Source organism: Podarcis raffonei, chromosome 5 (genome assembly GCF_027172205.1).
Source record: "Podarcis raffonei isolate rPodRaf1 chromosome 5, rPodRaf1.pri, whole genome shotgun sequence".
Classification (NCBI taxonomy): Eukaryota; Metazoa; Chordata; class Lepidosauria; order Squamata; family Lacertidae; genus Podarcis; species Podarcis raffonei.
The window spans coordinates 93,272,590-93,299,041 of NC_070606.1; the positions used below are offsets into that span (position 1 = coordinate 93,272,590).

The 26,452-nt window shown below is 44.2% G+C and overlaps 1 protein-coding gene across 1 annotated transcript; it reads right to left on the bottom strand.

Annotated features, from left to right (window-relative positions):
* On the bottom strand, nucleotides 1-25,366 carry KNG1 (kininogen 1). Its single transcript, XM_053390661.1, has 11 exons — nucleotides 24,984-25,366; nucleotides 20,569-20,679; nucleotides 15,445-15,529; nucleotides 11,931-12,103; nucleotides 9,834-9,941; nucleotides 6,457-6,538; nucleotides 5,346-5,512; nucleotides 3,547-3,654; nucleotides 3,001-3,090; nucleotides 1,551-1,595; nucleotides 1-1,070 (listed from the first exon to the last, which is right to left on the bottom strand). The coding sequence occupies exons 1-11, from the start codon at nucleotides 25,170-25,172 to the stop codon at nucleotides 534-536; spliced, it is 1,695 nt and encodes a 564-aa protein (XP_053246636.1). The 5' UTR covers nucleotides 25,173-25,366; the 3' UTR covers nucleotides 1-533.
* Nucleotides 25,367-26,452: the final 1,086 nt, after the last annotated feature.

Genomic DNA, 26,452 nt, shown 5'->3' on the forward strand with positions numbered 1-26,452 from the left:
AGCTAACAAGGCTGCAGACAAACATAACACTATTGGTGTAGCGAGGTTGCTCGAAAAGTGCAATTAAGACATTCTGTTCAAACCAATGATTCTTTCCAGGGATTGGTACAGAGGCAACTAGTTCTGAGAGTTTGTTATAGGAGCCATCTATACATTGCAGATTGGCAGGTTGCCTGTGATATACTGAACCTACCACCCCCACGTCCTTGGAACACTTTGGTAACTCTTAAATTTTGCTTTTTCGTCCCAATGTCAGAAAAGGAGGAAGAGGACAAATGCTGAAATAAATAATCTGAAAAACAAAACAAAAAAAGCATGTGAGAGGCAAGGTTGCTGACTCAACGTTTAAATTTCGGGGTTGCACACCTGCCAATTGCATTGCAAAAGGGGGAGGCCAGGTTTGCCGTGTGGGAAAACAATTTGCCGCAACTCCTGTTTCAGTGTTATGTTTGCACGCAGCCTTAAAATCCCAGTCACTTTCCCACTTCAACTGCTGTGGGATTTCATGAATTCCTGAAGAAATAATAAACTGGTTACAGAGCATCTGTGAGATCAAAATCGAGGGAGATTGACGGGTTGGGAGCTGATGTTGTTTCGATCGGTTCAGCGGTGTCCACAGAGGGAGGTAAAAGATCTTCGAGTGTGAAGTCACGACTAGGTTCCTGAAGGGCTATAATGGGTTTCCACGGTTTCCCTGGACACTTAGGAGCTGGTGGTTCTGGCAGATCCGGTAAAGGTTCAAACAGAGAAGGTGGAGGTCCATTGCTGTCTTGTGGTGTCTCAACTTCCTCTTGTTGAAGCACGTCTAAAGTAGGTAGCCGTTCTGAGATTTCAGCAGCTGGTGTAAGTGTAGTTTTGTCTTCATCAGATTCTTCAGAAGACTTGTTTTTCGGCTTGCTTTTGGGCTTTTTAAAGACATATTTGTGGCTGTGGCCATGTTTGTGGCTGTGGCCATGATTGCTGCCAAAGCCTAGGTTACAAGCCCCACTTGGTTCACCTCCGCTTGTTCCTGTGATGAGGGCTAGACCAGCACTTCGGAATGGGGTGTAACCTGGAGGTCTCCTCATAAGCTGAAAAGCCATCACAATGTATTTAATTAGGTGCTTAAAACAGACCAACATATCCCGGAAGTCAAGATTGCGCAATAACAGACAAGAATTAGACTTAACTATTAAAATATAGTGAAATGTAAATTGGAAACTCGGACCATGCTGAATCCAGGACCCCCCCCCCCAATAATGAACTTTCTGGAAGTTGTTCTGATCTTTGAGGGCATAGCTCCACTTCAGGCTTAAAACTGGTTTAAAAGCCATTCCCTCAGCCCAGACAGGGATCTACTGAACTTCAGTTCTATGAGGGGAAGTTCAGGATTTCTAACAGAATCCTCACTAAACTGCAAATCCAAGTATTCTATGGGAGAAGTCACAATGACTATTAAAATTATGAGGTTGCAGCAACAGATGTGCCCAGAGTGATTAGACTCTAGGGGTGGCTCCAAAACTGCTAAAGCATAACACGTCATCGTCCCCCCATTATTGTGTTGCCTGTACCTGCATCATGACTGGTTTCTTCAAGGGCTGGCTTTCTTCTGTTTCCTACAATGGCACACAGAAAAGCAAGTCTCTCAGATACAGCGGTACCTCTGGTTACGTACTTAATTCGTTCCGGAGGTTCATTCTTAACCTGAAACTGTTCTTAACCTGAAGCACCACTTTAGCTAATGGGGCCCCTTGCTGTCGCCGCCACGCGATTTCTATTCTCATCCTGAAGCAAAGTTCTTAACCCGAGGTACTATTTCTGGGTTAGCGGAGTCTTGTAACCTGAAGCGTCTGTAACCTGAAGTGCCTGTAACCCGAGGTACCACTGTACATTGGGCTAAGAGCATTAAGTCTTATAGGCCAAATGCAATCAACATATTGACTGGAAGAAGAAGAAGAAGAAAAAGAAGAAGAAGAAGAGTTTGGATTTGATATCCCGCTTTATCACTACCTGAAGGAATCTCAAAGAGGCTAACATTCTCCTTTCTCTTCCTCCCCCACAACAAACACTCTGTGAGGTGAGTGGGGCTGAGAGACTTCAGAGAAGTGTGACTGGCCCAAGGTCACCCAGCAGCTGCAGGTGGAGGAGCGGAGACGCGAACCCGGTTCACCAGATTACGAGTCCACCACTCTTAACCACTACACCACACTGGCTCTCACTGGAGCTCTAAAGACTAGAAGAACTAGCATGGGAAGTGGGTCCTTGTCTCTCTCCAGTCTGTACCAAACCACACCAAACCTTTAAGCCAGTTTTCTGCACTTTGATGTCCTTTGGATATTGTTGGACTCCCAACTCGCATCAGCAACATCAGCGGTCTGCAATGACGAGAGTTGTACTCCAGCCAGATGCCTTCTAGATATCACTGGACAAGACTGTTCCAAGTTTATCTGGCTCGTTATTATTTCAATTTCTTACCTGTTCTTCTTCTAAGGAGAGGTTACAGCAATTTAAAATTCAATATTAAAAACAGCAGTGCCTCATCTTAAAACTCTATCACCTGGGATAGAGGTATTCATATGACAAAATGGGTTGATGGCCCGTCTAAGAGGAATCTTGGGCCGGGGCAGACAGAAGGCTGCCAGGATAACTAGATGTGAGGTGACAGGAAAAGAGAGTCTTTAGCAAAGTGTGCTGGGAAGAAGAAGGAGAAGAAAGACTGGGATCCATCTTGGGCTGGCTGGCTGAAGGCTGGCTGGGACAGATGCCTTGGACTCCAAGGCTGCACTGCTATGGGGAACAAGCCCCTCTTGAAATGACCATGCTGCAAGATCTGGACTCCCTCCGTGCAAACAGAAGCTGTAAATAAGTAAATAAACCACATTTCTTAAAGCTACGACAGTCCCTGCTGTGTCTCAATTCTTCAAAGGAACACAGACCCTGGATGAGTGTCTGGAACCCTCTGGACTTTTGCTACCGCTTGGCAGAGTGGGGGTGGTTTTGTAACAATTTGGATTTTCATACCTCCTGAGGTTCCTCACCACATTTCAATTTGGGCTGGATTTCTGACGTCCAGGGTCTCTCGTAAATAGATGCATAGCAGTATAACAGTTTCTGTAGCCAAAACAAGACAGAGCAGTGGCACATCTCTAGTCAAAGGTTATCATGAAATACAAACCCTGGCAAATTATTATAGCTGGGAATGCTATTGTGAAAGCTTGTGGCATTTTCTTATCTGTATTTTTTTTTATTAAAAAAAATAACCTTTCCGTTTAGAAACAGTTGTGCTGGGTTTTCATGTGAAGAGGAATAAAATTTATTAAAGTTAAGGCCAAAACCAAACACAAATTAAGGCAACAAATCTTAACTGAATTACATATTACCTAGCATTCAGGTCTAACCAGGGAACTAAAGAAGTTTAAATCAAAGTGAATCAGGAATGGACTTCTCAAAAAGTAAGAATACAAATAACCACATGGATCTGCAATATTCCCACCCGCATACAAATTTAAGATTTATTTAGCGGATTGAAATAAAATATTCATCTTAGAACCTCTCCCAGTAACTTACACTGTCTTCTGTAGTCTGACAATCATCATTCAATTTCGGGACAATGTTCTTAGAGCAATTTGTCTCCTTAATTTGAAAGTGAACTCGGTACATGATTCCAGCGACAACCTGAAATTTAAGGAGAAAGATGATCAGGAAAAACATGAGTAAAGGGGAATGGATGTTGTAGAGCACACTGTGAATACTTAGTATTGTTATATTTAAAAACAGCGTGGAGGTTGTCAGGATGGCGTTGAGATGGGACACACCTCATGTTGGGAGTGAAGCCTTCACGCAGTTCAAGCGCAGCCTCAAAACCCAAGTCAGGACTTTTGCACAGAAAGGGTTAAGCAGTAGGGGCATGTCTTGCATGAAAATTACTATCCCATCTGGCTTAATGTATATATTCTCATGTGGTCTAGCAGTTAGGAATCCTGATTTTTGTGGGATGTGAAACACTAGAGCAGTCAAGTACAACATCCCTAGAGTGGACATAAAAAGGGGTGTCTGGACCAGCCAGTCGGAACTTCCTGTTTCTCCTTGGCTGGGACAGACTTCTTCTGTATGTGACTAGAGGTGGGCATGAGCTCACCTGCCCAGGTAACAAAAGAGCAGGACTGGTCAGCCATCTCTCTCTCTCTCTCTGACCACATCTGTCGAAGAAGCAACATCTGCTTTGCCTAAGATGCTCTCTTGGCGTGCAGCCAAGAATGGACAAAGGAGCCGTCTCCTTATGGGATAGTTTCCAGGTGTATATTACTTTTCTAACTTAAGTCTGCCTTCTGTGATCCAATTGTGAACAGAATGTGTGAGTAAACTCTTTTTATACTTTTAAAGAAGACTGTGTTGTGTCTATCTTTTTACGAGGGACTAAATGGGGAATTACCAAAAAGGAAAACGTATTTTAGAGGCTTTAGTGAGCCTGAGCAAACACATCCGCTGTGCAAGTTTAAAAAAGGGGAAAGTTGCTCTGCTAAATTACATCCCTGAACATTCCCACAGTTTTCACCCAAGTGGCCCAGGTTTGACTCCCAGTATGGGAAAGTCTAAATTTTGGGGAAGGGCTGAAGCTCAGTGTGATGGGTTGCCTGTTTTGCATGCAGAAGGTCCCAGGTTTCATCCCCGACGTCTCCAGGTAGGGCTCAGATTATCTCTTGCCTTAAACCCTGGGGAGCCACTGCCAGCCAGTGTGGACACCACTGAGCTGATGAATCGTTGGCCTGATTCAGTAAAAGGCAGCTTTCTATGTTCCCATAAGGGACAGGTGGGGCTCATCAACATGAGAAGGTAACCCTTCTAGTAGGAAAACTCTGACTCTAAAGCTCCTCTGCCTTGCGGGATATATTTGGGAGAAGAAAAGGCTAAGAAGTAAACTCTAAACAAATTGAGTGGAGTCCCTAAGGTGTTTGGATGGCGTCTTGTATGCCTCCTTCTTGCAACTCCTGCAGCCAAGCTGGTGCCAAACGGATTGCTCTGCTTTCCTTTGGACCACACCAGCGAGGCTGAGAAGGGGGTCTTGGAAATTGAGAGGTGGGTCTTTTAGTCTGGGCAGCTCAGGGCTTCCATAAACACTGCCCAGGCTTGTGCCCCAGGGAGGCCAATCTGGTGCTGATAATGCATAAAAAACAACACAGGGGGCAGCGGTTACGAGTCATCAGTCTCTGCAGCCACAGCAGGCGCTGTGATTCCCCAACGATTTGACTTCACCCCCTGAAGCACATTCCATTGTCTCTCGAGACAGACTGAACAGTTCATCCCAGTTTGAGTCAATTTTCTTAAAATATTACATTGAAATATAACGGTAGCAACAGAGTTCAGACCTGGCTTGAAGCTTCTGTAATGTTTTCAATTTTGTAATAGAAATCGCCACCACATTGCGAGTTGTATTTCTCCAGGGCAACCGCCAGTGGCTCCTTCAGTTCTGGGCTGTCTGTTGGAATACGTTGAGGGCAACCAGGACAAACAGCGCCAGAAAACTTTTCCTTTTCTGTAAGTAAACGAACAAACTAAGTAAAACACGTTAGATTTCATCAAAATCAAATAATTTTCAAAACGGAGACCTCGCTGCAGGCACCATGCATGCATTGCGACTGAGCACATGCCACGACCACATTCTATTGGTTACAACAGAATGCTTCTTTCAAGCCTAATTTCTGCGGGGAGAGGTGAGGAAGCCCAGAGGAAGCTATAGAAGGCCTATGTGGGTGTCAGGCACTGGTGGTGGTTGCTCACGAGTAACCAGGCAGGACTCAGACCTGTCTTTTACAGGTTTTATTTGGTGCAAACTATATACAGTGCAGAAACACAAAGTTCTTGTCTGTCCTAGTCGCTTGCAGATTCCGGGAGTGGCCCCTTCCGGTTTCTCCCCCAACATAAGAACTTAGACACCCCAAATCGCCACCTCCCCTCCTTACGTTTCACCCCTCTGCGTAAGCTGGGTGACGGAAACGGCATGTCTGTCTGCTGGCCAGCCGGGCTAGGTGAGGTGCTGGGGCTCTCAGTAGCATCTTCGAGCCCTCCCCTCGCCTGGCTATCCCCTTCCCCCTCCGTTCTACTGGCTTCCCCCACCGCTTGACGAGTGGCTGCTCCTCAGAAGCGTCGGAGGCTCCCTGTATCCCCCTGCCTCCCTCGCCAGTCCCGATGGCAGTCCCCTGACAGTGGGCATGGGCGCTGCTGCCATAGCTACGGCGAAGAGGCTACGCTTTGGTCTCCCATCTCCGCATTGTCCTAAGTAAGCTGAGCCTGCGTTCTGTCCTCCGGTCTGTTTCTCACTTGTCTCTTTGGCCCATAGGAATTAATGCCAGGTCCCGTGTGACACAGCACTGTGGCCCAAACAGAGCCAAACAGTGCCCTACCTTTTTTGCCCCCACGTAGAGATGATGAATACTAACTTCACCCCCCAATTTTTTTTATAATACTGCAGTTACAAACCTCGAAGGATGCACTTCTGTTCAGCATGCACAAGCTTCCCTTTCAAGTCCACAACGGCATCAACTACACAACTAGCTATGTGCTGGGGGGGACGGACAGAAAGCAAAAAGAAGACAAGGTGAAGTGGTCATTGAACCCCGAAAATAAAAGCAAATGCTGTGTGTTGGCCGCTACATCTCGAGCTTTGCTCTTCTTTTTGATGTCCTGATGTGGTCCTCTTGGTTTAATTGGAAAAGGAGAAAAGGAATCTCCAGATGTTAAGGACATACCACACCTCCCTCCCCATTCCCATTCCTTTTTTAATATTCATAGGGCAGCAGGGATGGAAGAGAAATTCGATTTGGTTCACCCTCCCAAATTTGCAGTGTCTGAAACAGCACATGAACCAAAACACCGCCTTCAAAATTCACACTTCTTTGAATTTTGCAATGCAGTTCTCCCGACAAGCAACATGCACAAAGCTGCATATACTAGGGCTAAGTGTGCTTAAAATAGATATATTACAAAGAATAACACACAAAATTGCATTAAATTAGGGGGAAATTGGTTTGCAAAAATAAGGTAATATTGTATACAAAACTATGTACATGAGGAGAAACGGTAAAAATGAAATTTCATTAGTATTAAGCTCAGTTCTTGTAAAGGTAAAGGGACCCCTGACTGTTAAGTCCGGTCGTGGCCGACTCTGGGGTTGCGGCGCTCATCTCGCTTTATTGGCCGAGGGAGCCGGTGTACAGCTTTCGGGTCATGTGGCCAGCATGACTAAGCCGCTTCTGGCGAACCAGAGCAGCGCACGGAAATGCCATTTACCTTCCCACCGGAGCAGTACCTATTTATCTACTTGCACTCTGACATGCTTTCGAACTGCTAGGTTGGCAGGAGCATGGATCGAGCAACGGGAGCTCACCCCGTCACGGGGATTCAAACCGCTGACCTTCTGATCGGCAAGTCCTAGGCTCTGTGGTTTAACCCACAGCGCCACCCACGTCCCTTGAGTTCTTGTAGTCAAATAGTAACCCATAGTTTAGAAGCTGAGCAGAGGCACTTAATTCCATTTTTCTGCCAAGGGTGGGACTTTAGGATCTGCTCAGTGTATGTTTAACTCACACACATGGGCGCTTGGAGGGATGAATTGCAATTAATATACCCTCTCCTACCCTCTCATGACCTTGTTTCTGTTTCAGAGATTTTTTGATGTCCATTGCTTCCGTAGAGGCTTAAGTTCAGCTGGGCGGTTCCTTAAGAAAGTTGGGTAGGCAATAGCCATAGCTGTTGGGGTGAGGGGGCGAGAACAGTACCATGCTTTCATTATGATAGGGGTTAGGGTTACAATTTCTCCCTTTCTCATCTACCCCAGCAGTGGGGAACCTGAGAACCTTCAGCAGTTGTCAGACTCCAGCTTCCATGAGCTGCAGCCATCCTGGCTGATGGACAGGGATGATGGGAGTTGTAGTCTGGTGAGCTGCAGTTCCCACGCCTGCTTTGCAGGGTCTCCAAACAATGTTCCTGATCCACATTCCCCCGATCCCCTGTAATCTGGCCTGGACCACTGATGGGGGAATTAGGAGGCAGAATCGCAGAGCAAGAACAAGCAAATCAGCTGTTCTTTCTAACTCAGAGACTTCTCTAACAATGCAGTAGCTAGTAAGTTCCTGGCTGGAATATATATATCTCTCCACTCGAAACATCCTTCCTCTGAACTGCATTGCAGATATATATGCTTTAGAGGATCGTTTAACAACTTCCTTTTTATGGAAATATTTGCCTGGAGTTAAACTGGTTGCTGTCTTAATCTTTTTATTTCTTTTGGCAACTCTTCCAGCGCAGCTCTCTTGGCCAAGAGGAGAAACAGAATGAATTAGACTGCTGTTTCCTGAAGTGCTTTTGGCTGCCCAGCCAAATATCCCCGGAGGAAGCTACCGTCTAGGAGCTAGACAGGACTTTAGTTCCCACTTTTGCTAGGATGTTGTTGCAGCCCCGGGAACCCAACAGACTGGTGTTGTTTTTGCAGGTGCGTTCTGCAACATGTCATTGACACAATAATAATGCGTTAAAGGTGGACTTATACCGAAGCGTCCACACATCATTCTGCTTTATTACTTGTTCAGCGATGCTAGCCTAACGTTACTGCAATATTGCAGTTTGGAGGGGCAATATTTTCAGTATAGCACAACAAAAGCAGGGGAGGGGGAAACCAGAACACTTGTGGTCTGAAAAGATACAGGACTTCAGCAGGAAGCTATGGGACATGTATAGATTAGAAACAAAACAGCATGTCCACCCTGAAACTTTTTCAGGTGCAAACAGTATTGAAATCTTTTTTTTTTTTAAAGTTTACATTCTTATGAAAATTCAACAGCATCTTACTGCTAATTTCTTCCAGTGTGCACATTTTTGCAAAGGATGTCTCCTAATACACACATTTCTGCAAAGCGATTTCCCCATGTGTAATGTCCTTTTGTATGCCATATTCATAAATACATACATACATTTATATGCACTCTTTTATCCAAGTATATGCATTTCTGCAGTGCTTTTTTCTGGGGGGGGGACGCAGGGGTACGCATACCCCTAAACATTTTTGTGAATCTTTGTACTTCTCTCCATATCCTGTATTGATTTTTCTTGATTTGAACAATCAAATAGTGATTTTCTTGAGTCAAAATGAGAGTACCCCTAAACATTCTTTTTTAAGAAAAAAGCACTGCATTTTTGTATACATCTCTTGACTGGAGAATTGCTTTGCAAAATTCAGAGAAGTGTTAACTTCAGTATACGACTGTGTTTTGCTGCGCATATTGTTTCGTAAAGTGCTAATTTGGTAAGTTTGCCATTAAATGTTGTGAACTTCACAGAGATCTACAGATAAAGAGCAGTATAAAAAAATTAATTAATAAAACAATAAATTAATTAATAAAATAAATACCTGCTGAATTGAGTTTTTCCTTCGTCCCTAGGTATGGTTCAAGAAAAGAAAAGGAAACCCTTCCCTGAACTGGTTTGTCTGCTCTGGCTCCCTGGCAATTCTGTTCACAATCTCCATCATACATTACAAAGGTGGAGAGTGAGGTTAGGGATGGAGGGCAACCTCAGGTACATCAAATGCTATCACATTTCTATGCACTCTATATTTTTTTCTGCTGGTTACATACAATTCCATCTGTCTTTGTCCTGCTTCAACTTATTTTCCAAATTCTGTGTAAATCAAATATGCACGTTGTATGCAATTTTCAAAAATGCTAATATGTCCAATTTGTATGGTTCATTCACCCATTGGTTCATGTACGTTTGGTGATTCTAACATTTTGAGGTGTTTTTTGCACAAAATTCTCTCTGACACCTTCTTTATTCCAGAATAAACAGAGAGGTTCACTTACGCCTTGAGGAAGAGCTTTGCATTCTGCAGTCAAATCTGTAAATTCAGCCTTGGAACAATTTGTCTCTCTGGCCAAATACTCAAAATTATACTTCCATCCAGCCACCACCTGGAAGAAACGTTTAGGAGAGGTTGCAAATGACTCACAAAAGTTCCCCTACAGCTCAAGGGAGATGGAGGTTCTGCTGAGCTTCTGGGCTGGAGTTCTCAAAGTCACAGGGGCAATGAAACCTCTTCAGGCTGAGGAAGTGAACATCTCTTCCCATGCTGGACCTTCTGACGCAGTGAGGACCATTGGGGGTGGCTCTGTGGGCAATTCCCACTCCTCCCATTGTTTTTCCTCCAAGTCCACAGTCTTGCTGGATTAAATCTTGGGTTGGGGCAACTAGCTAAAATGTTTTAAAATGTTCTAATTTTGGCTCCTCTGTTTCATTTTTGTCAGGTTGGTGTTGGTTAAATGTTTACCGTATTTTTCGCTCCATAGGGCGCACCGGACCATAGGGCGCACCTAGTTTTTAGGGGGTGAATTAAAGAAAAAAAATTATTCCCCCCCCCCAGCCCCGAAGAGCAAAAAAGCCAAGACAGCTAGCAGGATCCATCCCGCTGGCCGTCTTGGCTTCCTCTTTAGCCGCGTGCAACCTCTCCAGCCGGGAGAAGCTGCACGCGGCTTTGGCAGAAGCCAAGACAGCGATCGGAATGGATTCCACTAGCTGTCATGGCTTCATTTTTAGCCACGAGGCTGGGGCGGGGGAAGCCCGAGCTTCCCCCGACCCCAGCCCCCAGAACAGGTCCGGGAGCAGGGGCAAGGTTGCGCGCAGCCTTGCCGCCGCTCCCGGAGTTTGCGGGGCTGGGGGGCACGCTCCGAAGCCCGGGAAGCACAGTGGGAGTTGGCGCTGCGCTCCCCGGGCTTCAGGCTTTAGGCTGCTATCCGCAAGCCTTCAGAGTGCGGGGGGAACTCCCACCGCGCTCCGAAGGCTTGTGGATAGCTGCCTGAAGCCCCCAAGCACAGCTTGAACTGCCGCTGCACTCAGGGGGTTTCAGGCAGCCTTGCCTCCGCTCCCGGAGCTTGTGGGGCTTGGGGGTGGGGAAACCCCAAGCTTCCCCTGTCCCCAGCCACCAGAACAGGTCCGGGAGTGGCGGCAAGGTCGCCTGCAGCCTTGCCTCCACTCCTGGAGCTTGCAGGGCTGGGGGCGGGGTAAGCCCGAGCTTCCCCCGACCCCAGCCCCCAGAACAGGTTGGGGAGCGGCGGTCCCTTCTCCCTCCTGGGGAAAAGCCCGCAAGAGCCGCGCAAAGCTTGTGTGCGGCTCTTGGGGGCTTTTCCTGCCTGCCTCCCCCCTGCATTCGCTCCATAGGACACACAGACTTTCCCCCTTAGTTTTTAAGAAGGAAAAAGTGCGTTCTATGGAGTGAACAATACGGTAGTTGAGGTTGGCGGTTACTTTAATTTGGGTATAACTGTAAACAGTCTACTATTATTATCACTATTGTTGTTATTATTGTAATTGGTTTCTATTGATTTATTGGTCTGTTGCTTGTATAGGGTATTTTGTTTTTAATGTTTCATGTTATGTCACACACACAGAGAGAGAGAGAGAGAGAGAGAGAGAGAGAGAGAGAGAGAGAGTGTCGTACCTTGGAAGTCAAACAGAATCCATTCTGGAAGTCTGTTCGACTTCCAAGACATTCGGAAACCAAAGCGTGGCTTCTGATTAGCTGCAAGAAGCTCCTGCAACCAATCAGAAGCTGCAGAAGCCCTGTCAGGCTTCCAAATGAACGTTCAAAAACCAGAACAGTCACTTCCGGTTTTGCGGCATTCGGGAGCCAAAACATTAGAGAACTAAGCTGTTCAAAAACCAAGGTACGAGTGTATATGTTGTAAGCTGCCCACAGTGGCTGGCAAAACCCAGCCAGATGGGCAGGATATAAATTAAAAATTTTAAAATTTATTATTATTATTATTATTATTATTATTATTATTATTATTATCCCCTGAAGAGGGTGAGGCAGACCCTGAGGTCATGACACCAGCGTATGGAGACCCAGATGATGCCAAGGAGCACATGACATTAGGTTCCCCCCACCCCAGACATATACAAACCTGACGCTGGGCTTTCACTATCTCTCCAGCTTCAAAAAGGTTTGGCATTCCGCTCTGGTTGTTATGTAGCTGTATGGCGTGTCTCAAAATGGGCAGCAACTCCAAAATCTTGGTGGATATGGATTGCCAGCAGCCTAGGCATCCGGCATGCACCCTGGTCACCTTGTCTGGGACTGAAGAACAAACAAAACAAGAACAGCACTATGCCAGCTTTGGTATGCTGCAAAGCTCCAGCTCCACTGCCCAGTGCACAAACTGGTACAATGCAGAAAGAAAGAAATTTCCTGGGGGGGAATAGTGGTTGAGGTAAGACATTCACAGTAGATGAACATCATTAAGAAAAATGTTCAACCCTCAGTGCTGTAGTCCCAGTCTAATTTAGGGTTCCCTGTGGCTGCTTTTAATTGAAATTTAAATAGAAGCAAGAGACCACTTCTCCAAAATGTAGGGCCCCTCAAAATCTCCCTTTTATTGCACATTCATGATGATTTGCGCTCATCTCAGTGGTCATACGTCACCCCACTTTTCACCTGCAAAGCCTTAAAGGTGGGCAAACTGCTTAACATCCAGTCAATGTTTAACTTGCAATCAGTGCACATCCTACAACGTCCTGCTGAAATCATATTGCAAATTTTCTGGCTTTGCCCTGCGTTTGTTGCGCTTATAGTGCCTCTCGACAGCAGGAGTGTGGTAGCTTTCAGGAAGCATAGCAGAAGAACGATGCAGAATCAACCGACCATTAATGTATTATTATTGAGTCAGGAACATGTTGCATAATACAGCTGCCATAGAACACCAGTCAGAAGGACCCCTTTGTACAGTACAGCTATAGTAGTCTTGCAGAACAAAATGAGCATGTGGAAACACTGCTTTTGTTTCATTTTGTTTGCTGTTTTGTTATTCTGCCGCCTTGGGCTCCTATAGGAGGCAAGGGAAAAGAAATACTACTCTTCTTCTCTGGCGATCACTTGTAGCCGAGTAAGATTGTCTTCCATAAACACGGTTTTAACAATGAGTCCGTAAGTGACTGTGGAGGCCAATTCTGGATCCACACGTCCTTCCACAGTGGGGACATTGATTCCCCAGCAGGAGTTGATCACGGTGTGGATTTGCCAAGCGTGCCTTCCTCTTAGCACGTTTCTCCCTTTTGTCCTGAGTTCGAGTGTCTTCAAAGCCTATGACACCTTTGGTAAAGGCTGTTCTCCAATTGGAGCGCTCGCAGGCCAGTGTTTCCCAGTTGTCAGTGTTTATACTACATTTTTTTAGATTTGCCTTAAGAGAGTCTTTAAACCTCTTTTGTTGACCACCAGCATTACACTTTTCATTTTTAAGTTTGGAATAGAGTAGTTGCTTTGGAAGATGATCATCAGGCATCCACACAACATGACCAGTCTAACGAAGTTGATGTTGAAGAATCATTGCTTCAACACTGGTGATCTTTGCTTCTTTCAGTACAGATATTAGTTCGCCTGTCTTCCAAGGTGATGTGTAAAGTTTTTCGGAGACACCATTGATGGACTCTTTCGAGGAGTTGGAGATGGCGTTTATAAGTGGTACTACTACTAGTAATAAATTTATTTATGCCCCACCTTTTTAGCTGACAGGGACTCAAGGCAACTTACAGATAATAAAAAACATAGGAGGTGAAGGACCAGAGGAATGGAGTCGAAGGCAGAGTAGGTCTGAGCATTGTACACAAATAGTCCATCGCTGGGCTTGAACATGGCAATTTTTATTTGATTAATGCTGTGCTGCAGCTTTAATCAAACTGGCAATCTCCCCTTCTCTTGGTCCCCATGGCCATGCAAATTCATCCAGCTATTGACAACAGGGGTGCCAACTTGAATAAAATATAGTGGGGGCCCATGACACAATGCACCCCCCTTTGAATGGAAATGTCCTGAAACTTGGGGAGGCGGCCCCCTCAAATATTTTATTGTGGGGGCTGAAGCCCCCATGGTCCCTAGGAATTGGCTCCTGTGATTGACAAGGCACCCTGAACGTAGCAAATCCTATTCAATAGATTTGGAGGGTACTTCTAGTTTCCATGTTTCTTCAGATACAACGGGGAACTTTCCCAGACTTTGGAATCAGAGCTGTATTTTCCGGCGGTGCACAGGTCATGTAGATTTCAGCTTTCACAAAGGGGCCAGAAAGTGTCCCTGCAGAACACATACAGCTACCATTTAACAGTGACAACTAGGTGTCACCATTGCCTTATAAATGTGTTTGAGAACGAAGTTAGAAGACTTGCTGGTAAGGTAAAAATAAAGCCAGCCAGCCTTTCGCAGAAAGAAGCTTAGCTAAGGTGCCTGCAAACAGTTCAGGTTCTCAGCAATTGGGGATGCATTTGCATAGGCGCTACAACATACGGTAACTTGCCACAGCACTGCCACACGAAGCACCAAGTTGCAGCTCCAAGTTCGGTGCTAAATGGCTTTAACAAACCGTATTGCAAATACTCAGGCCTCATACACATCCGATGGGCATCGATCCTTCAGGTCTGGGCACTGCCCCCTCACATGTGTCCATCTGAGAATTTGGTAGGCTTCTGCCTCAGTTGTTCAGTCCTGCCAGCCTGGCATTCAGTTCCTAGCCTTGTTTCTTAATTACCTCAATAAACCATAAATGTAAATGAAATATGTACATGCTGGGAAATATTAATGGGGGTCTTAGCCAGGCTTCCTTCTGCTTCATGGTAAGTACTGGTAGCATATATGTCTCAAATATACTCATAGACACACAAACCCCTTCAAATACACGGACCTATTGGTTGAATATCTCCTTGTGGCCCATTTCTCAATTCCTATCTTGCTGCACACGTACTAAAGTAACCCATCACAAAATGGGCTCCTTTTAATTTAAGTAAATAGCATCTTAAAAAGCAGAGACATCACCTTGCCGACAAAGGTCCCTATAGTTAAAGCTATGGTTTTCCCAGTAGTGATGTATGGAAGTGAGAGCTGGACCATAAAGAAGGCTGATCGCCAAAGAATTGATGCTTTTGAATTATGGTGCTGGAGGAGACTCTTGAGAGTCCCATGGACTGCAAGAAGATCAAACCGATCCATTCTGAAGGAAATCAGCCCTGAGTGCTCACTGGAAGGACAGATCCTGAAGCTGAGGCTCCAATACTCTGGCCACCTCATGAGAAGAGAAGACTCCCTGGAAAAGACCCTGATGTTGGGAAAGATGGAGGGCACAAGGAGAAGGGGATGACAGAGGACGAGATGGTTGGATAGTGTCTTCAAAGCTACAAACATGAGTCTGACCAAACTGCGGGAGGCAGTGGAAGACAGGAGTGCCTGGCGTGCTCTGGTCCATGGGGTCATGAAGAGTCGGACACGACTAAACGACTCAACAACAACAAAATAAAACCAAGCTTGGGGCTTTCATCCTTTCCTGGGGAGTATTTCTTTGCATTTATCAACATGGACCATTCTTCTGCCCATTCCTAGTCACTATTTTCCTATTCGGTCAGCCTACTGCGTGCTAACTTAAAAGTACCGCCTACCAGTAATGTTAGTGCATTTCTGCAAAACGTTGGAATGTTCGGCGGAGTCATCGATGTGAACTTCAGCTTTACACTCGCCGGAGTCCTACAAGGAGTGAGAAGGACAATGATTAGTGTTTACCAGACATAAAATTCCTCTTCTCTGATAGTTATGCTGTTAGTTACTGCTAGAACTGTACTGCAAAATTTGAAGAAATGCAGAATTCTGAGAAATGCAGGCCTGAGATACTTTGGGAAGAAGGGCAGGATAGAAACTTGACACAAAGGGAAGCAGTCCCGACCAAAGAAGATTGGCAAACCATGGACTATGCTAAAATGGCGAAATTAACTGGAAAGCTCAGAAATCAAGACGACAAGAAATTTAAAAAAGAATGGGAAATGTTTATTATATATTTGCAAAAGTATTGTAAACAGGTTAATGTATTGGCAGCATTTTAAGAACACTTGTAATTATAGAGATAGTATAGGAAATTTGAGATGAAAATAATTTGGAGTAGAAATGATATGCAGCTGAAAAGAAAAATTTAAGGAACCGGGGGGGTGTGGGGGTGTGTGTCACGGGATTCGGAGAATCCCATTTTATGGAATTGATATTGTTTTCGTGTATATTTTTCTTTCTTTATTTGTTGTATTCGTTATTGTTTGTTTTTTATATTTGTTATTTTTGTTCAAAATTTAATTTAAAAAAAATGTTAAAAAAGAAAGAAACTTGATACATAAAGGAATACCTGAAGAAGAACAATGCAGGCTTTGCAAGGTCCCCTCAGTCTGGCACTTTGGCTCGGCACTGACCCAGGGCCAAACTGACTCAGATCAAGCTCTCAAATCAATTTGCAGGCCAACCTTAGAGCTAATTAGGGTTTAAAACTCTGATTAAACTTGTGGTCAGGAGTGGGGCAGGGGAAGAAGATGTGGCTTCACTTCCCCCACTCACAACTTTAATTACAGTTTTAAGCTGTGGTCTAAACCATAGAGCCTAGGACTTGCCGATCAGAAGGTCGGTGGTTTGAATCCCTGTGACGGAGTGAGCTCCCGTTGCTTGGTCCCTGCTCCTGCCAACCTAGCAGTTTGAAAGCACCATTCCAGCGGGAAGGTAAACGAAGTTTCCATGCGCTGCTCTGGTTCGCCAGAAACGGCTTAGTCATGCTGGCCACATGACCAGGAAGCTGTCTGCGGACAAACGCCAGCTCCCTTGGCCAGTAAAGCGAGATGAGCGCCGCAACCCCACAGTCGTCCGTGACAGGACTTAACTGCCAGGGGTCCCTTTACCTTTACCTTTTAAACATGTGGTTGGGTAGGGTTGCCATATTTCAAAAAATATTGAACTTCTTTGGGTAATTTTAAGTTTTTGGAGCTGTTTTTGCTTTTCCCACCACGTTGCCATACACCTGGGTTTTCCCTGACATTTTGCCGATTCAGCAAAATTCCCCCTTGAGGCCATTTTTACATCCAAAAACCAGGACATGTCAGGAATTTTCCTGATGTATGGCAAACCTATGATTGGGAGCTGGGAGGCAAAGATGGAGACACTGTAGATCTCCTTCCTCCTTCCTTCCTCCACTGCAGAGAGCAGGATCATACCTTCCAAATGCCAGCTGGTGAGTAGAGGGTTCAATCCTGCTGGGTGTTGCTTTGCCAGCTCCCTGCGGCAAACACTGCAGAGGCTGTTTATCTCTCCTTCTCCCCTCCCACCCAACTGCCCTGCCTTTTGACAACCCCAGGTGACTGACTGAAAGCCATCTCAACTGGATTCAGCTGGAGCCCAGATCAACCTGATCTGGCATGGGATTAGGGCTTCAGCTGAATCAGGGGCACAGCTCAAATACTTACGCTCCAATCTGTGCATTAGTTTGGGCTACTAGATGTGATGGCTATTCTCTGCCTCTACAGTTGGAGGCAGTAATGCATCTCAACAGCAGTTGCTGGAAGCTGCAAGAAGGGAGAGTGTTCTTCTGCTTGGCTCCTCCTTGCATGTTTTCAATAGGCAACTGGTTGGCCATTGTAAAAACAGAATGTTGGACTAGATAGGCCATTTGCTTATCCAGCAGAGTCTTCTTCTATTCTTATGGCAGCTAGACTGGTGACTGGGAGTGGCCGCTGAGACCATATAACACTGGTCCTGAAAGACCTCCATTGGCTCCCAGTACGTTTCTGAGCACAATCCAGTGTTGATGCTGACCTTTAAAGCCCTAAACCAGGCTTCCTCAACCTCGGCCCTCCAGATGTTTTGAGACGACAATTCCCATCATCCCTGACCACTGGTCCTGCTAGCTGGGGATCATGGGAGTTGTAGGCCACAAATATCTGGAGGGCCGAGGTTGAGGAAGCCTGCCCTAAATGGCCTTGTCCCAGTATACCTGAAGGAGCGTCTCCACCCCCATCGTTCAGCCTGGACACTGAGGTCCAGTGCCGAGGGCCTTCTGGTGGTTCCCTCCCTGAGAGAAACAAAGGTATAGGGAACCAAGCAGAGGGCCTTCTTGGTAGTGGCGCCCGCCCTGTAGAACGCCTTTCCATTGGATGTCAAGGAAATAAAACAGCTATCTGACTTTTACAAGACATCTGAAGGCAGCCCTGTTTAGGGAAGTTTTTAATGTTTGATGTTTCATTGTGTTTTAATATTCTGTTGGGAGCCACCCAGAGTGGCTGGGGAAACCCACCCAGATGGGTAGGGTATAAATAATAAATTATTATTATTATACAATTTAGGTCATTTTTGTTTTAAAAAGTGGACTGAATAAAAATCTTTCCCCATCTCTAGTTGCCGTTGACTTTTAACTAATGTTTCGAAATTATTCTATGGCCCTCTATTTTATTATTGTTTCAGGCTGTGTTCAAACATCGCCTCAGTTGCCTTCAGGCAGACTGTGTGTAAATGGAAAACTAGGTGAATAATTTAGCGTTGATATTTGAAGCTGATTTAGCCAACTCCTTCTTTGGAAACTATCATTTGTTAATGTTCTCATCCAGAACTAATCCAAGCAGGCCTTCTTTACCGAAAACGATATCCTGAGGTGATATCATGTGATTTGTTTCCGAAAAGGATTAATCTCACATTGAAAGTCAGTTGAAAGCACGTGATAAAGGAAAATTGATCATATAATGGAGCGATGCTGCAAATGTGGGGTTTTTTAATCCATTGTGGGTGGCTTTATTTATTTATTTATTTATTTTAAAAGATTAATGTTTGCTGGAGAACTGCTTAACCGTAATTCACGAATGAATGACCAAGTACTTTGAAGCAGGGATAATCTTGCTTAGTTATTTGAAAAAAACCCTGTGTGGATGTAGTCTGATGTAGTGCTAATGGCGAATATATTGATCCCTGTAAGGATGGAATTAGCATGGAAATGAATCTCTGGGTTTTTCAGCAGTAAATATATCAATAGTAGCACCACAATCTAGCAGTTGGTAGGATTTTTTTTTTTTTGCTCACGTGGATCAGCTTTCTGATGTACACAAGCCCTTATTCCACACTGAGCTTCCCTTAGGCATCTGATTGGCCAATGCAAGGAGAAAAAGCTAGACTAGATGGGCCTCTGGTCGGATCCAGCAAGCGCTTCTCTTCCGTTTCCATCTTGGATACTGCTGTTATGTCTATTGACATTAGGTATGTATCCTTCATGTTGGGAGACATTCTGCACAGAAACATGTGTACCTTTAAGAAGTCTCTGTAAACTCTGGGTTAATTGGTTGCAGCTGGCCGTGGCTACAAAAGGGAAAAAGCTGCAGTTTGTCCCCTGCCTGCAGGAATAACACCCACCAGCATTTCTGTTTGTTGTTTTGTGATAAAGTCTTCGTTTAAGTTTGGTTTTACACCTGTCTCCTGGAGTCACAGTCTGTCCTCTGCCACCAGTTGAAAACCCCCCTCCAATAGGTTATGGGCCCAGTCCTGAGTGGGCAGAGACAGAGTGTGAAAAGAACCCAGAGACTGGAAGCAACTCAGCGTTTCTCAAGCAGCTGGCTGTGTGAAAGCGTTGGCAGGGAGTGTCTGTTTGAGACCAGGAGCCGAACATTGCTTCAAGCCACGTGTGAGTAAGGACTGAGTGGAAAGCTGGAAGCTGGGTGGCGCCATGGCTGAACTTGGAGCTGGAGCTCAAGGGGGAGCTTCCTATTTTCCAGCAGAGAAACTGGGAGAGTCCAATTATATGTCATGGAGTTTACAAATGCAGGCGTTTTTAAAGAAAGAACAATGTTGGACTGTTATTGTTAACCCTCCTGTAAAAGATGAGGATGAAGAAGTAGATGAAGCAGAACAAAGGCTGGAGGACAAAGCCTATGCCAATTTAATTTTGAGTTTAGAGAAGTCTCAGTTATCTCATGTACGAGACCTTGAAACAGCAAGTGAGATTTGGAAAGCACTGAGAGCAATACACGCTTGTGAGTTGTATATACAAGCAAAGGGTCATACACACTGTAGCTTGCATGCTTGGGCAACCAACACAATTTCATCATTGGAATCCCTGCTAAAGATGTTGGTGCGACCTGTACCCAGAGCACAGTTCTCCCATGTTCTGTGTAAAGCATTTCTACATGGGCACTCCTGCATACCTCCAACATCCCGCTGATCAAAATTGGGACGCTTGTTTTTCAGTTTTCATGGAAACCAGAGGATTTCCTCGAGAACATGAGACACCCAAAAAACGATAGAAGAAGAGAAGAAGAAGAGTTTGGATTTGATATCCCGCTTTATCACTACCCGAAGGAATCTCAAAGCGGCTAACATTCTCCTTTCCCTTCCTCCCCCACAACAAACACTCTGTGAGGTGAGTGAGGCTGAGAAACTCTAGAGAAGCGTGACTGGCCCAAGGTCACCCAGCAGCTGCATGTGGAGGAGCGGGGAAGTGAACCCGGTTCACCAGATTACGAGTCTACCGCTCTTAACCACTACACCACAAAGGCTCTTGATAGCCCTTTGGCCCGGCACTTTGGAGCAAATCAGCTGACTTGCACCACAGCATGAGACCAAAATAAAAATAAAAATGGGCGTCTTTTGGTTTGATCCAATCAGAAATTGGGTCTGTTTAGGGGTATGCTCCTGTGTCTGTTGCCCTCTCCTGTAGCACCTTCCCACCACGTTTGTGCTAAATTATACATACATTTTAGAGAGAAAATATAGATACTTACTCCTTCTGATAATAGCATGAACTCGCAGTTTTGCCAGGGAGTCGCATCTCCAGCAACGCAAGAGGTTTTCTTTAGCTGATATGTCACAATGTAATTTTGGCCAGGGCCTGGCTGAAGAAAACATTTATGTAAGTGCTCATCATTTCCACAGGGAGCCAGGAAGATCGTTTTCAGAAGGATTTCTTAATGACTTATTCATATGTGCGGCATTTTAAATGAGGCCTATTCCCCAGGATCATAAATGACCAGGTTTTTTTCTGCTGGAAACCCATTTTTCCAAAAGTGTGCAAGAAATTTTGTTTGGTAGACAGTGTATGCTCAGCTTTCTTTCTTTTTTTGCATTTTAAATGCTTCTATTAAGAATACTTCAGTGCTTTTGTTCAACCAGTGATAGACAAAATGAAATTACTACACCTAAATATCCAAAGAGGGAGTTGCATAGTAAAATGAATATTTAAATCAGCTTTCTACATGGGGCCCTTCAGATGTTTTCGACCACTGATCTCCTCCCTGACCATTGGCCATGCTAACTGGGGAAGATGGCCCTAGAGTCTAAAAAAACCACATGGCTTCAGTTTGGAGGAGGTTGATAAAGACTTTCCCAATCAAATTAAATATCAAAATAGAATTACCATATATCAAACACATGCCACTCCCTTGGATCAATATTCATGAAAATTAAGTAAATACCCCAAATTCAGCACTGTATTTAGTTTTGAACTGTTTTTGGTACAGTGGTACCTTGGTACTCGAACACCCTGGCTCCCGAACACCGCAAACCCAGAATTAAGTCTTCTGGTTTTTCAGAAGCTGAACATCTAACGCAGCTTAGGTTATTGTATTTTAGTGTTTTGTTGGAAGCCGCCCAGAGTGGCTGGGGAAACCCAGCCAGATGGGTGGGGTATAAATAATAAATTATTATTATTATTAGCTTCCACTTGAGTTCAGGAAGCTCCTGCAGCCAATCAGAAGCTGCGCCTTGGTTGTTGAGCAGTTTCAGGAGTTGAACGGAATCCTAGAATGGATTAAGTTCAAGAACCAAGTTTAAATTGTTGTAACCTGCATTGGGACCCTGATGGTGAAGGGTCCCACAAACCGCCTTCTTTTTCTCCTCCCCTCTATAGTTTCTTTGCAAACACCCACCCGCCATTTGCTCTGGAGGGTTGGGGGGATCCTCCAGAGCAAATTTTGGGTGTACAAGAGGACTTGGAGGTGGAAGAAGTATCCAAAACCCTTTTATCATTATTTTCCGCAAGCCTAATCTGAACATACGATTCAGTCGCCTATGCTTGTTTCGAAGGTGCTGCCGATTTCATCTGTGTTTTATGCTCATGTCCAGCTCGGTTTTACTCAAAGAAAACCCAATGAAAACAATGTGCCTGAGTTGTGCGCCACAGTCAAAACCAGCAGGACATATAGACGATTTCTCTTAGTAAGCTTGAAGTTGTGTGCGGTTTAGCAGGGGGTTGGTGGGAGCACCGATAGCAGCTCCCATTCTGTTCATAGAATTGTAGAATGCAGCACTTCATCAAAATTCAAATTCAAAATGTACTCACTGGTCCAAAAAGGTTGGTGCCCCCTGCTGTAAGCCCTAGTTTTTTGAAAATGGTAAATGAAGTGATAAATCTATGCTTATGTAGCCCCATTGCATGTGGGGGCATCTCATAGCCTGATGCTAAATCACTTTGGAATGCCTTATGGGAAGCAATTTGCAGATGAAATAAATAATATATACTTCTCTTTAAAGAAAAATAAAAATTCCTCTACACATAAGAAAGAAGGTGACAGCACATGTCAAATCGTAGCATATATCAGATGTATTCAGATATCTCTTAAAGGTTTTATTGTTTTGCCTGGTAATTCCCTGGCACTTAAGATCAGAGCCCATAATTTCTGAATTCCTGTGTTTCTCTCTCTCTCTCTCTCTCTCTCTCTCTCTCTCTCATCTATCTATCTATCATCTATCTATCTATCATCTATCTATCTATCTATCTATCTATCTATCTATCTATCTATCTATCATCTATCTATCATCTATCTATCTATCTATCTATCTATCATCTATCTATCTATCTATCTATCTATCTATCTATCTATCTATCTATCTATCATCTATAGCTATATCTATCATCTATCTATCTATCTATCATCTATCTATCTATCTATCTATCTATCTATCTATCTATCATCTATCTATCATCTATCTATCATCTATCTATCTATCATCTATCTATCATCTATCTATCTATCTATCTATCTATCTATCTATCTATCTATCTATCTAATCTATAGCTATATCTATCATCTATCTATCTATCTATCTATCATCTATCTAATGTTGTTTTTATTATGTGTCATTTTTGTATACCGCTTACAGATTTTAAAAAAATATTAAGCACTTCAAATAAATGCTTCAAATAAATAAATATTTTTGCTTTCACAACAGGACTTTCCCTTCCTCTCCTCTCTCTGTGCCCTCTCCAGAAGGTCCCTCAATCCTCTGGAACAGATATTGATTGTGCATAGGGGGAGCTGTGTGGGAGAGGAGTTGCACAAGCAGAAGTGTGTTGCGCGTGTGAAACGGCAGAATCAGACACAACACCCAGACTCATTAACTCAACTGCAGTAATTTGTGCCGAGTTAACACAGAAGCAACAGAATGAAACTGGACTCAGCACACTGCTGTGTTTCTCTGCTACATGCCGTGAAACAGCTCTTTCAGCTAAGCATTCGTTGAACCGTTGTCCGCAAGCTGCAAAGCAGAGCAAACATTTCATAAGTGAAAGGTAACTGATGGGAATATTTAACCTCCGTAAACAAAGCCAGCTCTTCAGCCGGTGTGTTGTGAACTTTCCAAGCAGAAGACTTGTTCCAAATTCTGCTGCGGTCGACGCACTGTGTGATCTACAGCTGCATTCAGACTTGCACTTGCCCCACCTCAACATCAATATTTGGCTCCTTTGATAAAGCTACGTGCTGTTTTCTCCTACGATGGCGAGCCCTACCCACTGTGCTTGAAACCAGAGTGACACCGGTCTCTTGTACAAGCAAGCTTTTATGCTTAATTAGTCCATCAATAATAGATGGGTTTGAACGATCCATTTAAGAAATGCCAGCAGAGCAGGAATGCCTATATTCTAGAATAAATTAAGGATGGATGGATAGATAGATGATAGATACAGTCGTACCTCAGGTTAAGTACTTAATTCGTTCCGGAGGTCCGTTCTTAACCTGAAACTGTTCTTAACCTGAAGCACCACTTTAGCTAATGGGGCCTCCTGCTGCTGCTGCGCCGCTGGAGCATAATTTCTGTTCTCATCCTGAAGCAAAGTTCTTAACCTGAAGCACTATTTCTGGGTTAGCGGAGTCTGTAACCTGAAGCGTATGTAACCTGAAGTACCACTGTATTCTATCATCTTCACCTGCCATTCAAGCTTTGTAGGAATTGAGCTACATCTCCAGTTTTTTTGCTACTAAAATGCTAGCCGCCATAGTTGCATACATAAAGATAGTTCTAATTTTTTTTTGGATTTCAGTGGACATGACACCTAATAAAAAGGCTTTGGTTTTTTTAAAAAAGGGAATCTAAAGATTTTTTGAGTTCATTGTATATTATATCCAAAAAATTCTCGTATCCTCACACAGCTCCACCACATGTGCATGAAGGTACCATCCCCCTTTTTAAATTTCCAACAAACATTTGAGGTTTTTTTATACATTTTGGCCAGTTTGCCAATATAACTTCAATTAATAATAATAATACAGTGGTACCTCCGGTTGCTAAAACTAAGTACTACCTCCCGGTAAACAGCAACCATGCAACTTATGGGTGGTCCTTTGAGCACTGCCATCCCACCCCACAATCGTCAGCTACCAAGTGGAGGTATTAATCAAATTATGAGAGGTGCTTAAAAAAAAAGGACTAAAGGTTTAGAAAAAGACAAAACTGGGTAAGCAGCCCTCCACTTTGCCGGGGAGCGGTGTTCCCGGGATTTCTGGTTTTACGCATTTTTGCGTACTTGCATGGACCCACGGAACTGGACCCTCGCATAAGTTGCAAGTTACCCACATAAAACTCTGCGGGTGTACACTTTCTGAAATCCGGCATTAGCTCTATGCAGTGATAATTATTAATACAATTGAAATATTCACTAAACGGAGTCATAATTGGTGCTCATTTAATTTTATACTAGTTAGAGTGCTTCAATATTAAGGAGAGAGAGAGAGAGAACTATATGAGAGCAACGACGATAGGAGAGAGAAAATTAGCACTCCTGACTCATGAGCAATGTCCCCTCCTGCATCCGATCGCATTGATTTGTAGGAAATGTCTTTTTGTAGAACAAATTAATAGTCCTTGCATGGGAAGATTAATAATCAGAGATGATTTTTCTGCTGTTCCAGAGTCTACTTACTGTTTTGCTGGCATCAAGGATTACACTGAGTGCATATTTGTTGCCATTAGTTATGCCTCGATTCAATTCCTTCAGGGCTAGATCCACCGCGTTAAAGACCCCAGGATCATCGCAGTCTACCTTCTGGCCTTGGAGAGGGCTGGCATGGCAGCACCAGAAGGCAAAGGCTAACAGAATGAAAAGTCTCATGTCCAGGCGAAGAAGAAGGTCCTGAAACCTGGGGAGAGGAAAAGGGAGAGAAAAGACTCTCCAAAGGCCTGACGGGGAAATGCCTTGCCGTGGAAGACTGGAACAGCCTTCTTTTGATTTAAGGTAATCAAGCAAAAGCAGAAAGAGGGCAGGAGGGCTTGATGGACTCTTGTCGCTTCCTGTGTACAGTGCAAACAACCTTTTGGGTTTATCCAAACATCTGCTGTTTTCTTTTTAAAGGGGCAGCCCTGCACTGTGATGACACCACGTTTGTTCACCTGCTGCTCTGGTTACAGGGCGAACCTCAGGATGTCAGGGTCAGAACAAAGATTACCAGTTCTAGGTCATGTTTTGTACGCCCTAGAACATTCTGCAGCCTTATGGTGAATATGCCGATTTCAAAACTTAGACGCATACAGAGAAAGCTGAGGTGGAACCTCAGGAAAACAAACCAAGAGGCCCTGTTCCAGCCCCCAAAGGGGACCTTTCCCCCCTCTGTAACACCATCCTTCAGAGAATGCAAGTTTGCCAAGGAGGTGAGAACCAAGAAAACGACTTAGGGGAGAGATGCAGGTCCCTGGCTGCATAGGCAGTCATTGTGGATGCTTTCCCTTAGATACGCACCTGGTACCTGTTTACCTTGGCATTTGCTTGTTTATTTCACTAAAATTTGAAGGCCACTTGATTGCAACAAAACTTCTGAGTGGTCTATAATATTACAATGATCAATAAAACCAGTTTGTTTAAAATAATTAAAAAAACAAACAAAACTAAAAGCATTTAAAGATAATTGAAATTAACAGCAAAAGAGATTAAAACACCTCTCCACGTAGGCCAACAATGTTTCAAGCAGGTGCCAAAAAGAGTAAAGGGGAAGGCACCTGCCTGTTTTCAATCGGCAGGGAGTTCCAAAGTGTAGATGCTGCTGCAGTAAAGTACAGATTACTTAAAACTGCAGAATGAATATTTGCACCTGTAACAGTGCCAGTTCTTCAGATCAAAGCAGTTGCACGGGCCTATATGGGTAAGGCAATCTCACAAGTAAACTGATCCCCAAATGTGAAGGGCTGTATATACGAAGAAGCAATAGTAGCAACTTGTTGCAGAAGACAGAATTGGAATTCAAGATAAGCTTAACAGATTGGAGAACTGGGCCCAAACTAACAGAATGAATTTCAGTAGGGACAAATGTAAGGTTCTGCACTTAGGCAAGATAAAACCACCAGCACAAATACAAGAAGGGAGACACCTGGCTTGCCAGCAGTACATGTGAAAAGGAT

What these genes read in the sequence shown, in the direction of transcription:
- KNG1 (XM_053390661.1), bottom strand. Translation starts at nt 25,172, where the DNA reads ATGAGACTTTTCATTCTGTTAGCCTTTGCCTTCTGGTGCTGCCATGCC. An exon ending in TTACAGAAGCTTCAAGCCAG is followed by an intron (nt 3,655 to 5,345) that starts GTCTGAACTCTG and finishes CTTAAATTTCAG; the next exon opens with GTTGTCGCTGGAATCATGTA. An exon ending in GTCAGACTACAGAAGACAGT is followed by an intron (nt 3,091 to 3,546) that starts GTAAGTTACTGG and finishes TTTTGGCTACAG; the next exon opens with AAACTGTTATACTGCTATGC.